The sequence below is a fragment of the Bos grunniens genome, chromosome 28 (assembly GCF_055505025.1).
Source record: "Bos grunniens cultivar Pamir isolate PY7600 chromosome 28, Bosgru_T2T1.0, whole genome shotgun sequence".
Lineage (NCBI taxonomy): Eukaryota > Metazoa > Chordata > Mammalia > Artiodactyla > Bovidae > Bos > Bos grunniens.
This window is the reverse complement of record NC_141192.1, coordinates 8,663,051-8,681,172: the sequence shown is the minus strand read 5'-3', so window position 1 is coordinate 8,681,172 and position 18,122 is coordinate 8,663,051. Positions and strand designations below refer to the sequence as shown.

Here is an 18,122-nt window from a genome sequence, read left to right as displayed (position 1 = left end):
GGGTTAATATCCAAAATATATAAGGAATTCATACAACACAATAGCGAGAAGACAAAAACAAATGATTTGAAAAGACATACAAATGGTCAAGAGGTATATGGATAGATGGTCAGCATCACGAGTCATCAGGGAAATGCAAATCAAAACCATAATGAGAGATCACCTCCCACATCAGAACGCCTGTTCTCAAAAGTATGAAAGACAAGTGTTGCTGAGTATGTGGAGAAAAGGCAATCCTTGTACATTGTTGGTGAGAATATTAATTTGTATAGCCTTTGTGGAAAACAGGATGCTGCTGCTGCTGCTAAGTCGCTTCAGTTGTGTCTGACTCTGTGCGACCCCATAGACAGTAGCCCACCAGGCCCCGCCATCCCTGGGATCCTCCAGGCAAGAACACTGGAGTGGGTTGCCATTTCCTTCTCCAATGCAGGAAAGTGAAAAGTGAAAGTGAAGTCGCTCAGTCGTGTCCAACTCTTAGCGACCCCATGGACTGCAGCCCACTAGGCTCCTCCGTCCATGGGATTTTCTAGGCAAGAGTACTAGGGTGGGGTGCCATTGCCTTCTCCGAAACAAGATGGAATATCCTCAAAAATTAGTAATAGAACTATCATATGATCTAGCAGTGTTACTCCTGTGTATATATCCAAAAATTTGTAAACAGAACCTTGAAGTGATATCCTCACTCCTTTTTTCATAACAGTATTATTCACAATGGCTAAAATATGCAAGCACCCTAAATGCTGTTGGTTAGAAAATGAATAAAGGACACGCATACACATATAATTGAATATTACTCACCATTATCAAAGAAGAATATTCTGATATTTGTGATATGATAGATAAATATGGAGGGTATTATGCTAAGCAAAATAAACCAGACATAGTAACGGTGTGCTTTCACTTGCGTGTGGAACCTTAAACAGACTTGTGAAGCAGCAGTGGGATAGTGGTTGCCAGTGACTGAGGGTGTGCGGGAAGCAGGGTCATGAGGTACAGAGTTTCAGTTATGTAAGACGGATTAGTTCTGGAGATCTAATGTACAACGGTATGGCTGTAGTTAACAATGCTGAGTTGTATACTTGAAATCTGATAAAAGCTAAGATCTTAGGTGTTTGCATCATGAAAAAGGAGATAACTGTGTGAGATAATTGATATGCTGCTGCTAAGTCACTTCAGTCGTGTCCGACTCTGTGTGACCCCATAGACAGCAGCCCACCAGGCTCCCCCGTCCCTGGGATCCTCCAGGCAAGAACACTGGAGTGGGGTTGCCATTTCCTTCTCCAGTGCATGAAAGTGAAAAGTGAAAGTGAAGTCACTCAATCGTATCCGACTCTTTGCGACCCCATGGACTGCAGCCTACCAGGCTCCTCCATCCATGGGGTTTTCCAGGCAAGAGTACTGAAGTGGGGTGCCCTCACCTTCTCCGGACATCTTGACTGCAACCTCACAAAAGACCCTAAACCAAAACTGCCCACTAATCCTCTCTAAATTCCTGCCCCATAGAAAATGTGATGCATAACAAATATTTACTGTTGTTTTCAGTTGCTCAGTTGTAGGGTAATTTGTTACACAATAAAAAAAAATTGATACAATACAATGATCAACCACCAAGTGTCATATTTCACAATGAGGACACTGATACTATATTCTCTCATCCTATCTAATCTCCTTTCAAGGAGTTATGACCTAGCTCTTTATCACTGATGAAAGGTTTAAATTAACCATGGTATAAAATAAAATATTAAAAGCACTGAAGATGAATAAGTTATCCATCATTTTTAATGGACCTCAGGTTACGCATAAAACTTGGTTAGTTACCACTTTTGGCCTTGCGTGGCATCCTTTGGTCTTCCCCAGTGGCTCTGCAGTAAAGAATCTACCTGTGATGCAGGAGACACAGGTTCAACCCCTGGTTCAGGAAGAGCCCCTGGAGGAGGAAATGGCAAGCCACTCCAGCATTCCTGCTGGGAAAATCCCATGACAGAAGAGCTATAGTCCACAGGGTCGCAGAGAGTCGGACACGTGGCCTTCTTTGATTTTATGTGCTTAGTTCTTTTTCCTTTGACATAATGTCAGGATGAACAAATCTCCTTACCCAAAGACATGAATTTCGACCACTGTTGTCTACCAAAGTCTCTCGATAATTTGTGTGTGCTTGGTCACTCAGTCATGTCCGACTCTTTGCGACCCCATGAACTGTAGCCTGCCAGGCTCGTCTGCCCATGGGAATTCCCAAGCAAGAACACTGGAGTGGGTTGCCAGTCCCTTCTCCAGCAGATCTTCCCAACCTGGGGCTCAAACCCAGGTATCCTGCATTGCAAGCAGATTCTTTTCCATATGAGCTACAGGGAAGTTCCTCAATCCCCTACCCAGAGGTAAAAATTAAACTCTTAAGACTATTGAACAATTAAATCAGCTATAGTGCTTTCATTCTGTGATATAAAATGCACATTTTTATAAAGAATAGGATAAATTTAACTTTTTTAAACAAGCTGGAGTCACGAGGTACTACATTAATCATAAACCTTGGATCCTATCACATTCTTGTTATGCTAGTCAGCTTAATTATTGTGATTATTTCACCAAACGTATGTATACCAAGACATCAGTTGTACAACTTAAATATAACTTTTATTTGCCAATTACATCTAAGTAAAACAGAGGAAAAAAGCATAAAATTCATAATTGTGTGATTCAAGAAGTATTTAAATATAAAAATAGCTGATTTCTTTTTAAAATAATAAAAATCATCAATAGTGTAAATAATTATTAAATTTAATTCTAGATAGGGAAAACAAATGTGATATTTTCATAACAGAATAAAATTAGGAAAGGAATTAACTTACATTGATAATTCTCAGAAAAAGGAAAGCCTTCAGCATTTTGTGAGGATGGCACACAGACTATAGTCAGGATTGGTCACACACCCAGTGAAACTGTTCTACTAACTTTTGAGGGTGTTCACAGATTTTATTCAAAGATGCCTGGCATAAGAGGTTCCTGTCCTTAAAGTATTCTTCTCTTTCCTAGGTGGAGAATTTAGCTCTAATACATCTTATCCTGGGCTTACCCCGTGGCTTAGATAGTGAAGAACCTGCCTGCAATGCAGGAGACCCAGGTTCAATCCCTGGGTCAGGAAGATCTCCTGGAGAATGGAATGGCAACCCACTCCAGTATTCTTGCCTGGAGAATTTCATGGACAAAGGAGCCTGATGGGCTACAGTCCATGGGGTTGCGAAGAGTCGGACATCACTGAACAATTAACACTTTCACACTTCACCTCTTATCCTGGGATTGCTGTTATCTTGTAGAAAAATCATTCTATTTTTTGTGCTTCTGTTTCCACATTTGTAACAACATGGTAATGATGCCTCCTTGTTAGTCAAAGTGAGAATGATATGAGATCGCGTGTTTACATTCTCTAACATGCTACCAGCTTTACTATGTGATGGATGCATGTGAATTACCTTTCTTTACTTGTTATGTTTCCCTCCAGCATTCACTCAGCAAATACTGTCACTGATTCAATGACAGAGACATAGAGATGGTGCTGAGCACTACAAAGAGCCTTAGTTTCAGAATTATGAAGTTTACAGGTGAGCTAGACATGAATCCAACCATCATGTGAATAAATATAATTACAAACTGTAATCTGAGCTAGTAAGAACTGATAGAAGATGTTATGGCCTGATATTAGGCTCTAAGGATACCTTTAAGGAGAAATTGCACTTAACAGATTGCAAATGTCAGTAAGTATTAACTTGGCAAAGGATGGGTACAGAGTAGAAAGAAGATTTCCAGGTAGGGGTAATAGAAGAGGTATCATGGTAAATTTGAGTTACGGAAGAACTCCAGAGTGGCTGGAGTTCACAGAATAATTGGGAGCATGGTGCCTCCCAATCTTTATTCTCTTTGGCTTTACTGTATTTTCAAAGTTTATTGTTGCCTGTTGAAAAAAAAATTGTCAAAATCTTCAGATTATGAGGTTCAATAGGCAGAAGTCATCATATCAGAAACAGAGTAAAAGCATCAGCAAGTATCAAAGATTTCATTTCTTTGTGAATTTCCTATGAAATCAGACATGGCTAGGAGGGATGGGCATAGAAGTTGCTTTGAAGCATCGTTTAACAGGGCTTGCTTTTGCCAGCTGGACTTTGGTGTTCTAGGCTGAACCAGAAGTTGATGTAAATTAGGCTTAGTGTAGGGCTTCCCTGGTGGCTCAGATGGTAATCTGCCTGCAGCGCAAGAGACTTGGCCTCGATCCCTGGGGTGGGAAGATCCCCTGAAGGAGGGCATGACAATCCACTCCAGTGTCCTTGCCTGGAGAATCCCAATGGACAGAGGAGCCTGGCGGGCTACAGTCCATGGGGTTGCCAAGGGTTGGACACGACTGAGTGGCTAAGCACAGCCCAGCACAGGTCTTTCTTCACATGGAGACAAGTTACTATAATAATAAATCACCTGTGGAGTTTTCAATAGATAATGTTGAAATAGCTTTGACTTTTGCATATCTCCTTGGCATTTACATTTGAATATGATTCTTAGGAAAATAAAGGTATATTTTGTAGGGTGAGCCTCAAACACTATAGTTATAAATCTGAGAGAAGAGAGGGATGAGGGGCTGGAGACGGGGGGGAGAGAGAGAGAGAAGAACTCACCCTGGATAGGTGATACTAGGATTCAGTGGGTGCTCTTGGGTTTTCCCTCCTCTATGATGCCCCGCTTGACATATCACTATTACAAGCGATGAAGTGATGAATAACTCAGAGGGAAGCTACCAGCCCAGGTAAATTGAGTTTTCATTCATGTCAGAAATATTTATTGGATAGTTATATTGTTCTACGTGTTAAAACATTCTATCTCCTACTTTGAGCAATTCATAATCCAGTGGAATACTAGACAGACACATGCACATTAACTTGTGTTGCTTACCAGTTTTTGAGAACACTCAGTGCCATGTACTTTGTTAGCGACTTATGCCCACGACCTCATCAATCCTTTTATCAACTGTGTTTTAGATAGGGTTATTAAGACTTCATGATCCTTAGTAACTTGTTCAAGAATTCACAAATAGCAAGCCTACGATTAAACCTAGTTTTCTCTTACAACTCATGCTCTTAACACCACTGCATATTGTTTAAGAGGAATAATTAATAAATACAAGCACGTGCAGAAATGTAAGGGACCATCTGGGAAGGATTTTGTGAGTCTGACTAGAAGAACTAAATAGGCTTTAGGAAGAAGTGATGTCTGAACTCTGGCTCACTCTTCTTCATCTGAGCCGATTGTCTTCAACTCTGGATGGCCACAATGATGTTAAACATATAGACTCCATCTGTGGTGGTTTCATTATCAAGAAATGTAAGTGAATCAGTCATCTTTGGAAACTAATAAGGGATACACTTATTATCTTAAAAACTGATAAATAAAAGGAAAAATTCAAGCATCAATGTAACTTGTTTTGTATAAAAGTATATCTACCTCATAAATGAAAGAAGAAATAATAAACACCATTTTGCCACTCCCCAATAAATTAACACGTACATCCCCTCAAAGAGCTATTCTGATATGATTGAGTAAGTAAGAAATGTAGGGAAATTAATGAGCTATACAACCTGGGGGATGAGATAATTTAACATATAATTTTAACTTGTGATTAGTAGTGCAAAGAAGACCCTCTGATAGGAAATAATATGGTGTGGGTAGTGGTGGAGAGAAAGGGAGAATCTTCTGGCATAGGATGTGCTGGAAAGGCCTTTCTGATCAAAATGAACCAATGAGAAGTCACTGTCCATGTTAAGAGCTATTGAAAAAGTTTCCAAGGCAGAAGGAAAGACAATATAAACCCCAGGGCATGTTCAGAACATGGAAGCAGAAAAGTTTTTATTGGAAAAATATTGTAAAAAGCAAATAGAATTGGAAGATTGCCTCTGTTTTTGTGTATCTTAGTCCATTTTCCTGTCCCCATTTTTCGTGTATCTTAGTCCCTTTTCCTTCAGAGGTTTAAAATGAAGAGGGCTACAGGTCAAATTCTTGACTGATGTTATTACTGGAACCTTTGTAAAATTGCTTAATGCAAAACTAACAGATGAATTTGCATAAGCAGTGACCTGAATGCATGTAACGTGTGAAATAACAAATGCTATGTAGGATGGTTAAATATTTAAGAAGAATAAAGGATCTAATTTAGTTTCAAAATGCTACAGGGGCAGCTGAGAAAGTGAAAGTAAGTCTTTCGGTTATGTCTGACTCTTTGCAACCCCATGGACTGTAGCCTACCAGGCTCCTCTGTCCATGGAATTCTCCAGGCAAGAATAATGGAGTGGGTTGCCATTCTTTTCTCCAGGGAATCTTCCCAACCCAGGGGTCGACCCTGACCCAGGGATTGAACCTGAGTCTCCTGCATTGCAGCAGTTTCTTTTCCATCTGAGCCACCAAAGAAGCCCCTAATTAGTATATCTGCTGTGTGCTATGCTTAGTCCTCAGTCGTGTCCGACTCTGCAATCCCATGAACTGTAGCTGGCCAGGCTCCTCTGTCCCTGGAGATTCTCCAGGCAAGGATACTGATGTGGGTTGCCATGCCTTCCTCCAGAGGATTTTACCAACCCAGGGATCAAACCCAGGTCTCCCACTTTGAAGGCGGATTCTTTACCATTAGAGCCACCAGGGAAGCCCAATTGTTGTATGTGTCTCACTCCAAAAATTCAGCATACTTCAGAGGTTTGATTTCCCTCTTTCCTTAACCAAGGTCTTCATACAAGCTGTCCTGAGACTGATTTCCTTTGCCATCCTACACATTCTCCCAGAGTTACATGGTCAATTCCCACTATTTGAACTGCCTTGGCAGATGACTTCCAAACTGTATTATGCCTTCTAGATACACATGAGGCTGTCAACCAGGAGTGGCCAGTGCAAGAGACTTAAAGTACCTAAATATTTGAAGGAAGCAGTAGGAAATCACAGTATTATATGTGTATACCTCATTTAAAGGTATTCCCAGTTGTCTAGTTTACTTATCTTTATTTTTTCCCCTGTGCTGATCAAATAAGACATAGTTTGAGCTTTACTTGACAGCAGGATGCTAGTCTGTCACTCTAAGATCCATCAAAAGAGAGGTGTAATGAGGAAGCCTTTTTAGAGATCTTACTGCGTCTGAAGTAAAAGTATTTATCACATTAAATACCTTCCTCCTGCCATTTCCTATGGCTTAGTGAGTGGTGTGGCCATTCAAGTCGTTTCTCCAGCTAAAAATGTGGGACATATTTGGAATTCCACAGTGTCTCCATCTGCCATACAACTCACTAAGGCTTATTGATTCTATTCCATAAGCATGCCCCTGAGAGCTAAGTTCTTCTCTTCATCCTCTCTGAATCCAGTGAAATCAGGTCTGGAATATCTCTTTCACTGATCCAAGTATCCCCGTTCATTCTCCATGTGGTCACTAATTTGAACTTAATAAAATATGTCACATCACTACAATGGGTAAACTTTTTCTAGTAAGTGTAGAGTAAGTTCATTCTTAACTTTATAATCAACTTATTTCTCTATCTGGCTTCAACCTCCTGAACTCAAATATGAATTTTCAACCTTTAATATTCAAACACCTAAATTGGAATTACAATCCTTATGAAATGATCAACATCCCTGAGACTGCTCTCTGTTTTGACACCAAGCCTTTTGGTGGCTGTCCTTTTGCTTGGGATGGTCATCATCTCCCTGCTGGCCACCTCCAACTCATTCATCCATGACCCATCTTAATGTCAGCACCTCTGAGAAAATGTCTCCCATATCTCAGGCTGATAAAATCACTTTCTTGCCTGTACCTCAAATGCTCTTTATTAATAATTCTACTTTAACACTTACCCAGCTGAACTCCAATTATCTGCTAAGGTATGTTTCTTATGGCAGGACCCTGAACTTCCTTCCCTGAGGTCTATAACCATGGATTTTAAACTAACCCAGTGTTGGCACAAAGTGGATTTTTCGTAATCATCCACAGAATGAATCAGTGAATGAATTGATACACACATGGGTTCCAAAAGTTTCACTAGCATTGTTTAATGTCACTTTTCTAAATCAGTTGTGCCTCAGGATTACATATATCTGTTCTTCCTACCCACTAGTCTCTGCTTCCCAGGTGGGTCAGTGGATAAGAGTCTGCCTGCCAATACAGGAAGTGTAGGTTTGATCCCTGGAGAAGGAAATGGCAACTCACTCCAGTGTTCTTGCCTGAAAAATCCTATGCACAGAGGAGACTGGCGGGCTACAGTCCATGGAGTTGCAAGAGTCAGATATGACTCAGAAACTAAACAACGATACCAACCCTTTCCCCTCACCCCCAGACACACACATACGCAGGCACACACAGAGAGAACGGTGTGTGCCCTTTGATCTCAAGAAATTTTGTAGTCTATGTGCCAATAAGCAGAGTTATTCTCTAAATAGCTGTTGAGTTGAAAATTACAAAAGTGTCACTGAGTTTTGAAGATGTCTAGGGCCTCTGTATTTTGGGAGAGAGGGGTCTCTCTTAAGATCCTTCTAAGTATAGTCCTCTGCCAGGCAGAATTGTTTTGAATATCAGAGCACTCCAATGCCTTCGCTGTGCAGCATATGAATGATTTGTCTCCTTGTCACTCAGTCCTCTACACCCCAACTTGGTGCAGGGCTGCGTCTGTTGTTGTTCAGTTGCCAAATCGTGTCCAACTCTTTGTGACTTCATGGACTGTAGCACACCAGGCCTCCGTGTCCCTCACCATCTCCCAGTTTGCCCAAATTCCTGTGCATTGAATCAGTGATGCCATCCAACCATCAGATCCTCTGCGGTCCTCTTCTCCTTCAATCATTCCCAGCATCGGGGTCTTTTCCAGTGAGTCAGCTGCTTGTGTCAGGTGGAGAAAGTATGGGAGCTTCACTTTTAGCATCAGTCCTTCCAATGTGTATTCGAGGTTGATTTTCTTTAGGATTGATTGGCTTGATCTCCTTGCTGTCCAGGGGACTCTCTACAAGTCTTCTCTAGCACCACAGTTTGAAAACATCAATTCTTCAGTGATATGCCTTCTTTAGGGTCCAATTTTCACATCTAGAAGTACATGACTACTAGAAAGACCATCGCACTGACTGTGACTAAGTCTGTTAGTAAATGTGATTCTGTCATGTCCTTTAAATGGAGTTTAATGATAAGGTTTCCTTGAGGGATAGATGGTATTTATAAAAGGATTTGTTCTAGCTCTAAATAAAGGAGGCATTCAAAGACTGTCTAGTTTCTCTGATAAATTTCCCATGAAATTTTATCAATAGGAGGTAGATCTGCAGAGGAATTCCAGTCTGTATTTGGGGATATCTATAGCCAATATCTTCATAACCTACTACTGATATATTTTTGAAGCCTAATGAGTGAACTATATATTGTATGCTGTGATTTTCCTTGGGGGGGGTGTGTAGTATTCAGTATTTTCCAACAGATAGCCCCCTTTCTTTGTGCAGCCTCTACAAGAGCTGCATTTTAAGTAGTAAGTAAGAAAACCACAAATGAAACCCTGTGTGAACTGGGCTATAAGACATGTGCATTTTTAAAATATTTTTCATAAATTTTGCATTTTCAATTATTCATATCCATCATAGATTGTTTTCTGTGAACCAGGAGCTGAGTATGCTGCAGTTAGCAGTTAGAGAAAGTCTTTGCCTTTGAGAGTCTCACATCTTTATTTATTAATGTACTTTGATGGTTGTAATAAATTTAATTTTTAAAGAAGATGCATATGAAGAGATTTAAAGTTTGTGTTCAAAGCCCCCTAATCCTTCTCTCCTATAGATGGCTGCTTCTTTTCCCAGATACCATAGATTAAAATGATTTCACCTTCATCACAAAAGTGATTACTTGCTAGGTCCTATTAATGAGAACCTTTTTTTAAAAATTGAGATCTAATTGAAATGAAACATAGTGTTAATTTAAGGTGAACATCATATTGATATGATATATTAAGAAGAGATGGCAAGAATACACAGAAGAACTGTACAAAAAAGATCTTCACAACCCAGATAATCACGATGGTGTGATCACTGACCTAGAGCCAGACATCCTGGAATGTGAAGTCAAGTGGGCCTTAGAAAGCATCACTATGAACAAAGCTAGTGGAGGTGATGGAATTCCAGTTGAGCTATTCCAAATCCTGAAAGATGATGCTGTGAAAGTGCTGCACTCAATATGTCAGCACATTTGGAAAACTCAGCAGTGGCCAGAGGACTGGAAAAGGTCAGTTTTCATTCCAATCCCAAAGAAAGGTAATGCCAAAGAATGCTCAAACTACCACACAATTGCACTCATCTCACACGCTAGTAAAGTAATGCTCAAAATTCTCCAAGCCAGGCTTCAGCAATATGTGAACCGTGAACTTCCTCATGTTCAAGCTGGTTTTAGAAAAGGCAGAGGAACCAGAGATCAAATTGCCAACATCTGCTGGATCATGGAAAAAGCAAGAGAGTTCCAGAAAAACATCTATTTCTGCTTTATTGACTATGCCAAAGCCTTTGACTGTGTGGATCACAATAAACTGTGGAAAATTCTGAAAGAGATGGGAATACCAGACCACCTTGAGAAATTTGTATGCAGGTCAGGAAGCAACAGTTAGAACTGGACATGGAAAACAGACTGGTTCCAAATAGGAAAAGGAGTACGTCAAGGCTGTATATTGTCACCCTGCTTATTTAACTTATATGCAGAGTACCTCATGAGAAACGCTGGGCTGGAAGAAACACAAGCTGGAATCAAGATTGCCAGGAGAAGTATCAATAACCTCAGATATGTGGATGACACCACCCTTATGGCAGAAAGTGAAGAGAAATTCAAAAGCCTCTTGATGAAAGTGAAAGTGGAGAGTGAAAAAATTGGCTTAAAGCTCAACATTCAGAAAACGAAGGTCATGGCATCTGCTCCCATCACTTCATGGGAAATAGATGGGGAAACAGTGTCAGACTTTATTTTTCTGGGCTCCAAAATCACTACAGATGGTGACTACAGCCATGAAATTAAAAGGCGCTTACTCCTTGGAAGGAAAGTTATGACCAACCTAGATAGCATATTCAAAAGCAGAGATATTACTTTGCCAACAAAGGTTCGTCTAGTCAAGGCTATGGTTTTTCCTGTGGTCATGTATGGATGTGAGAGTTGGACTGTGAAGACGGCTGAGCACCGAAGAATTGATGCTTTTGAACTGTGGTGTTGGAGAAGACCCTTGAGAGTCCCTTGGACTGCAAGGAGATCCAACCAGTCCATTCTGAAGGAGATCAGCCCTGGGATTTCTTTGGAAGGAATGATGCTGAGGCTGAAACTCCAGTACTTTGGCCACTTCATGTGAAGAGTTGACTCATTGGAAAAGACTCTGATGCTGGGAGGGATTGGGGGCAGGAGGGGAAGGGGACGACAGAGGATGAGATGGCTGGATGGCATCACCGACTCGATGGACATGAGTCTGAGTGAACTCCGGGAGTTGGTGATGGACAGGGAAGCCTGGCGTGCTGCAATTCATGGGGTCGCAAAGAGTCGGACACGACTGAGCGACTGATCTGATCTCATACTTATATTTTGCAACATGATTGCCATTGTAGCCTTCAGGTCACATAATCTTTTTTGTGGTGGTGTTAATAAAGATCTAGTCTCTTAGCATATTTAATGTTTATAATGGGGTCACAAAGAGTTGGACACGACTGAGCGACTGATGTGTTCTGATCTGATTGTCTATAATCAATACATTGTGCATGAAATCTCTGGGACTTATTTATCTACTAGTTTCAAGTTTGTACCCTTAAACAGCATCTCTTCTATTCCTCTACCTGCTAACCCCTGGGAATCATTTACTCTTTGCTTTTATGAGTTCACCTATTCTAGATTCATATGTACGTGATATCATACAATAGTTTAATGGTGATTTAAAAGTTTTGTTCAACTTGTATTACATTGTACTGCTATTCAATGTATGTATATGTGTGTGTGTGTATATATATATACACACAAATATATACACCCCACATATATTTTATACGCACACACACACATACTTTTTTTCCCCCAAATTGTACCATCAAAGGAACCAGTATTTTATTAAACTCTAGGGTCTGTCCTGAAAGTCAACTGTCTAGGCTTAGCTCTGCAGTTTCTCAAGAGTAACATTGGGTTGGCCAAAATGTTCATCTGGGTTTTTCAGTAACATCTTATAGAAAAACCAAAATGGACATTTTGGCCAACCCACTGTGAGCCATGCTGCAATATTCATTGTGTAATTAATTACCTTTCACCCTAAGTCAATAGGAAAAATAGCAAGAAAATGAGGAACACTGGAATGTTGCAGCCAGCAGACTCTTTATCCTGTTCCCAAGGACAGGGAAAGCACCTTCCCAAAGCCCCCTTTGTGAGGCTGGGGAAGCTGAGAAGGCGGTGGAGCCATCTGGACCACAGGCTACTGTTTGGAGCAGCACTCCCAGATGCTGTTGTGAGCTGGGGCCAGGGAGCAGCCAGCTGCTCTGGGAGTAGAGAAACCTTTCTCAGAGGAGATGTGAAGTGAACTGGGGTTCAAGAAAGGAATGCTTGTCACGTGGACATGCTGCCAGGACAGGAGGTGAGGTGACAGATGATATCAAGAAGAGCTTGTGAGATCTTGAGGAGTAAGGCCAGGTTTTTATTTTCCTTGCTTCCCTGCACTGGCACAGGGCCCAGCGCATAATGAGTCTTTCCTTTCTACTGGCCACGTGAATGATTGAAGGAAAGCCTACATTTTCCAAGACGAGATCATTTTTGCATTTTCCTTAGCTTGGAGCTGATCTGGCTCCCCAGATCGCTGGGGATACTGAGGAAGGAAACAGGAGGAAATAGATAAATGCAATCAGTAGCGAAGAGTGAATAGATGGCAGTCTACAGTGGATCAATCTGTGAAGGCTTATTTGTGCCTTTTCATTCATCTCAGCTAAGAGAGACTTGAGTGGCCCCAAGAAACCAAAAGTGTAAATGGTGAAAAGTAAAATAGTAAATAAGATAGGATTATAAGAACTCCACGACCTAGTGAGAGAGAGAGGGACACACACGAGAGAATTCTATTTATCATAGAGTAGTGACTCTTTGCACCAGTTAGAGCAGAACTTGTTTCTGATTTCCAGCACTGTGCTAGAGATAAGTTTGGAAAGAAGCTCTATGAAACTGGTTTCTGTGTGTGTTATTGTTGTTTGTTTGTTTCTTGGGCTAAGAGCAATAACTCTGCAAGATGCTATACGGAAAGCATTTTGGAGGGGCCTGTAGGCAAATAAGTTTGAGAAACACTGAATATAATATCCCTTGCCAGTAAGTTAAAAATACAAATATTAGCACACTACAAGTTCTCAGAAATCCTGCAGTAAATAAACCTATTTACTTCATCACCTTCCCAGATCTTTGGGGAATACTGGTCTGCATCATCCGTAAGGGATATCCTTAGTTGTTGAGGGTGCATCGTTGGCTTGGTGGGAACCAACCTCACTGGTCATTTTGGGCAATCTTTTAGCCAGCAAGTTAAACATTCAACAGAGTGGCCTTGGCAGTCGGCTACCCACCTTTTCCTTGATGGGGACCTCAGTTCATTAGATGTTAAACTAAAGTTTATAACTCCTGACTTCTCTCCTGGATGCTGCCTTCTGAAGAAATCTGCCCACACTCTCTTCCAGAGGAGATATGAAAGCATTCATCAAGGCTCTTCTTGCCATGTCTTCTCAGAACCTTGACTTATTAAGACCCATTAATGCTGTAGACTCAAATTTTTCCTCATCCTCTGCTTAGGTAGATTTTTTTTTTTTTTTTTAATGCACTTGAAGTGCATTTATTGATTGAATAATTAGTGTGGATTTAATTTGGTCAATGTGAAATCATTTATCAAGTTTTATTATCATTGATTTTTTGGTAAATCTTATACGGTCCAACAGAGATCATTATGTGATGGCAGCCTAAGAAAGAACTCACCAGGTGACTTGCCGCAACCATGGGCATCACTTTCCACAGTCACTCTGTTAGAGAATATGACTGTTTACCTGTGTGTTTTCTCCAGTGTTCAACTCAACATTATCTTTAAATTGGTACCAGTTATGTTTTTAAGATTTTTAAAAATACATTTGTTTTAATTGGAGGATAATTACTTTACAGTATGGTGATGGTTTTTCCCAGACATCAGTATGAATTAGCCATAGGCATACATGTGTCTTTTCCATCCTGAAGCCCCCTCCCCATTTCCCTCCTCACCCCATCCTTCCAGGTCTTCACAGAGCATCGGCTTTGGGTGCCCTGCATTATACATCCTTCCACTGGTTATCTATTTTACATATGGTAATATATGCATTTCAGTGCTATTCTCTCAAATCATCCGATCCTCTCCTTCTTCCACTGAGTCCAAAAGTCTGTTATTTACATCTGTGTTTCCTTTGCTGCCCTGCATGTAGGATTGTTGGTACCATCTTTCTAGATTCCAAATATATGTGTTAATGTGCTGTACTTTATGTTTCTCATTCTGACTTACTTCACTCTGTATAATAGGCTCTAGGTTCACCCACCTCGTTAGAACTGACTCAAACATGTTCCTTTTTATAGCTGAATAATATTCCATTGTGTATATTGTCCACAGCTTCCTTATCCATTCATCTGCCAGTGGGCATCTAGGTTGCTTCCTTGTCCTAGCTATTGTAAATAGTGCTGCAATGAACATTAGGGTACATGTGTCTTTTTTAGTTAGGTTTCCACTCCTCGCCGCCCTGGGAATTTTCCTGAGATGTAATCGCTTCTCACTCTGCATTTTGGACCATAAAACTGGCAGTGAAAGTATTTCTCTGAACTGGTTGGCTGGTTTCTTCCACAAACCTGCATGCCTCCTGATTTTTTCATAGCTTTTCTCCAGGCTTTTTAGAAATCTGACACCTGCATTTGGGGTAGGGGTCAGGTTGCTTAGGAGGAAAAAAGTGAGTTAAGGAGAGGGTAATGTAGACTTAGGAAAAGTATACAAATTAGGTTATTTTACACAATTATGGTTTATTGTGGAAAAAGGCAATGGCAACCCACTCCAGTACTCTTGCCTGGAAAATCCCATGAGCGGAGGAGCCTGGTAGGCTGCAGTCCATGGGGTCGCTAAGAGTTGGACACGACTGAGTGACTTCACTTTCACTTTTCACTTTCCTGCATTGGAGAAGGAAATGGCAACCCACTCTAATGTTCTTGCCTGGAGACTCCCAGGGACAGAGGAGCCTGGTGGGCTGCCATCTATGGGGTCGCACAGAGTTGGACACAACTGAAGCGATTTAGCAGCAGCAGCAGCAGCAGTATATATGCCCGGTAGTGGGATTGCTGGATTGTGTTGTAGTTGTATTTCTAGTTTTTAAAGGAATCTCTATACTGCTCTCCATAGTGGTTGTATCAGTTTGCATTCCCACCAACAGTATAAGAGGGTTCCCTTTTCTCCACACTTTCTCCAGCTCATCAGTAGCTGTGCAGTTAATGCGACTAATAAGGCTTAAAATGAAATTTAACTGATACCAGTCAACCACACTCAGCAACTACTGATGAACTTTCTTCTTTGGACAAAAAGAATAGCAATATAATAGCCAATAGTTTCAGTACTATTTACTGTGTGCCAGACAGTGTTCTGAATGCTATAAACAATTTATCTCATGCAATTCTTAGGACAAATCTGTAGAAAGATACAATTGTTACCTCATTTCATAGAAGAGAAACTGAGATGCAGAGTTTAAATACCTTGCCCAGATGGCTCAAGCAGCAAGGACTGGAGCTTGGGTTTGAACCCAAGCAGTCTTGCTCTCAAGTGCACTTTCCTAACAATTATATAGTATTACTTGTCTTGATTGAATTAATGTAGACTTGATCCCAGAAGGGCCCCACTACAATTTATTTGCCTGTCAAATATTTAAAGAAATGAAGGATCATCTGTGGATGTGAAAAGTAGGGTGAATTCATGTAGGCAAATATTAACATTAGAACATTTACCTGATAAATGCAAATAGTTGAGCAAAACCCATGAGTGATGGTGAGGGAAGCTTGGGTGTTTGTTTCCCACCTCACAAAATAAAGCAGCCAACCTTGTGTTTGTCTCAAAAAGTAGTTTGTTTAACTTCTCAGAGGAATGGCAGTGAATGTAAATAAAATCAATAACAGTGACTGAATAATCTTAACAGGTGATGGATATCAGCTTTCCTCTGTGTGCCTCAGCGTGTCTATTTTACTTCAAGATACTGCATGCATGATTTCTCACTTGGGTTCTGTGCTGTAGTTCTGTGCTTTTGTAATATATGCATCAAACATTTTGAAAGTCTGCCCCAAGAGGAAAAGATCACTTAAATTATACATTGCCTTGCAAGGTGATGACAGCTTAGACCTGCGTGTATGATTGTCTTTGAAGAATTCCATCCAGGGTTGAAAAAAAAATGTTTTAATTAATTTAAAGAGAGCTCTTTGTGTTTGACAATTGAGAACAAAACTCTTTAGCCCCATGAAATATTACAGTGGGCAAGTAGGGTCCACCTTCTTTATCCAGTATCCAGCACAGCCTTTTCTGGTGTTTTCCCCACCAAAACCTAAGATGTTTTGCAAAATCAGAGTTGTTATCCTTGCCAATATTTTGTAATCCTATTTATGGCCCAGCCAGCCATGATGGAAGTAATTATTAGTATTCAAAGCCTTGTTCTATAAACTTGTAATAGTGTGTTTCATTGTTTGTGGCATTAGCCTTGGGCTGTTAGGCATAATTCTGTTTACTGCTATAAAGTGAGGCTGTCCATCCAGAACATGACAGATTATAAATTTACTGCATCTGCTGAATCAGCCGGGTTTGTGCCATGAATACCACATATTCATTTGCAGAACTCAGTGGGCTTCTGAGTGAACATCTATATAGGCTTTGACTTGTAGTGTTTAGAACACAGTTTATTTAATTTTCCTCAGTTCAATTTATCCCTTATGGTTCCTGTTATCTGTAACTTGTATTTTGCTTTATAGGTTGCGATTCCAATTTGTTTTCACCATGGTATAATATATGTGTGAGAACACTCTTTTTTTACACTTTGGATCAGGAAATGCAAACAACTCTTTTATCTATCCATTGGAGACCAAGAGCACATTTTTCATAAAACAGGATCAAACCATTTTCATGGTCACCAGTTGCGTGTGTGTGATCCACCCCCCCCCCCACTGTTGAAGTGCTAAACCCCTCATAATAACCACATATGGTAGTGTCTTGATTAAATAATCAGATTTCTTTTATCTTTGGCTTTGCCATATCCATCATATATCTTTCAAGCCTCCCTATATTCATCATCAGTTGGCAAATGAGGCAGAGAAAATGTGGAGGATCTTATAGACCAGATTTGGAGAGATGTCCATCCCTTCTGTCCACAGTCTTTGGCCAGAGAGTTTCACACTAATGTAGTTCCTGGCTTAGGTTTATTCAAGCATAATTCTATTCTGTAAAAGAGGAGTATGAATCTTTTCAGACACCACCTCTACTGTATGATATTTGAGAGCTTTTCAGAGCCTCAATTTTTCATATTTAAAATGAAGAATATGTAATTATCTCACAGGTTATTATCATTAGATGGGATTATATAAATAAAAATAACATGTGAAGTATAAAGTGGTACTCAGGTTTATAGTATTTTGTGTTATAATAATTATTATTTTTAATGCTATTAGTGTAAAATAGATTTAAAAGTGCTGAGGAGCTAGGCTATATGATAAGTTCAGTTCAGTTCAGTTGCTCAGTCATGTCTGACTCATTTCAACCCCATGGACTGCAGCACACCAGACCTCCACGTCCATCACCAACTCCCAGAGATTACTCAAACTCATGTCCATTTAGTTGGTGATGCCATCCAACCATCTCATTCTCTGTTGTCCCCTTCTCCTGACTTCAGTCTTTCGCATCATCAGGGTCTTTTCAAATGAGTCAGTTCTTCACATCAGGTGGCCAGAGTATTGGAGTTTCAGTTTCAGCTTCAGCATCAGTCCTTCCAGTGAATATTCAGGACTGATTTTTCTTTAGGATTGACTGGTTGGATCTCCTTGCAGTCCAAGAGACTCTCAAGAGTCTTCTTCAACACCATGGTTCAAA

General features: G+C 40.4%; 2 protein-coding genes across 9 annotated transcripts in view; one reads left to right on the top strand and one right to left on the bottom strand.

Annotated features, from left to right (window-relative positions):
* LOC147342810 (uncharacterized) overlaps positions 1 to 13,475 on the bottom strand; it is a 60,135-nt gene extending 46,660 nt beyond the window's left edge. The window contains exons 1-2 of the mRNA XM_086381203.1: positions 13,398 to 13,475; positions 12,766 to 12,839 (exon numbers count right to left, since the gene is read on the bottom strand). Of these exons, the coding sequence (XP_086237329.1) occupies positions 12,766 to 12,839; positions 13,398 to 13,475 (152 nt within the window). The remainder of the gene's footprint in view (positions 1 to 12,765; positions 12,840 to 13,397) is intronic.
* NRG3 (neuregulin 3) overlaps positions 1 to 18,122 on the top strand; it is a 1,239,421-nt gene that overhangs the window by 608,187 nt on the left and 613,112 nt on the right. The gene's annotated exons all lie outside the window — the stretch shown is intronic.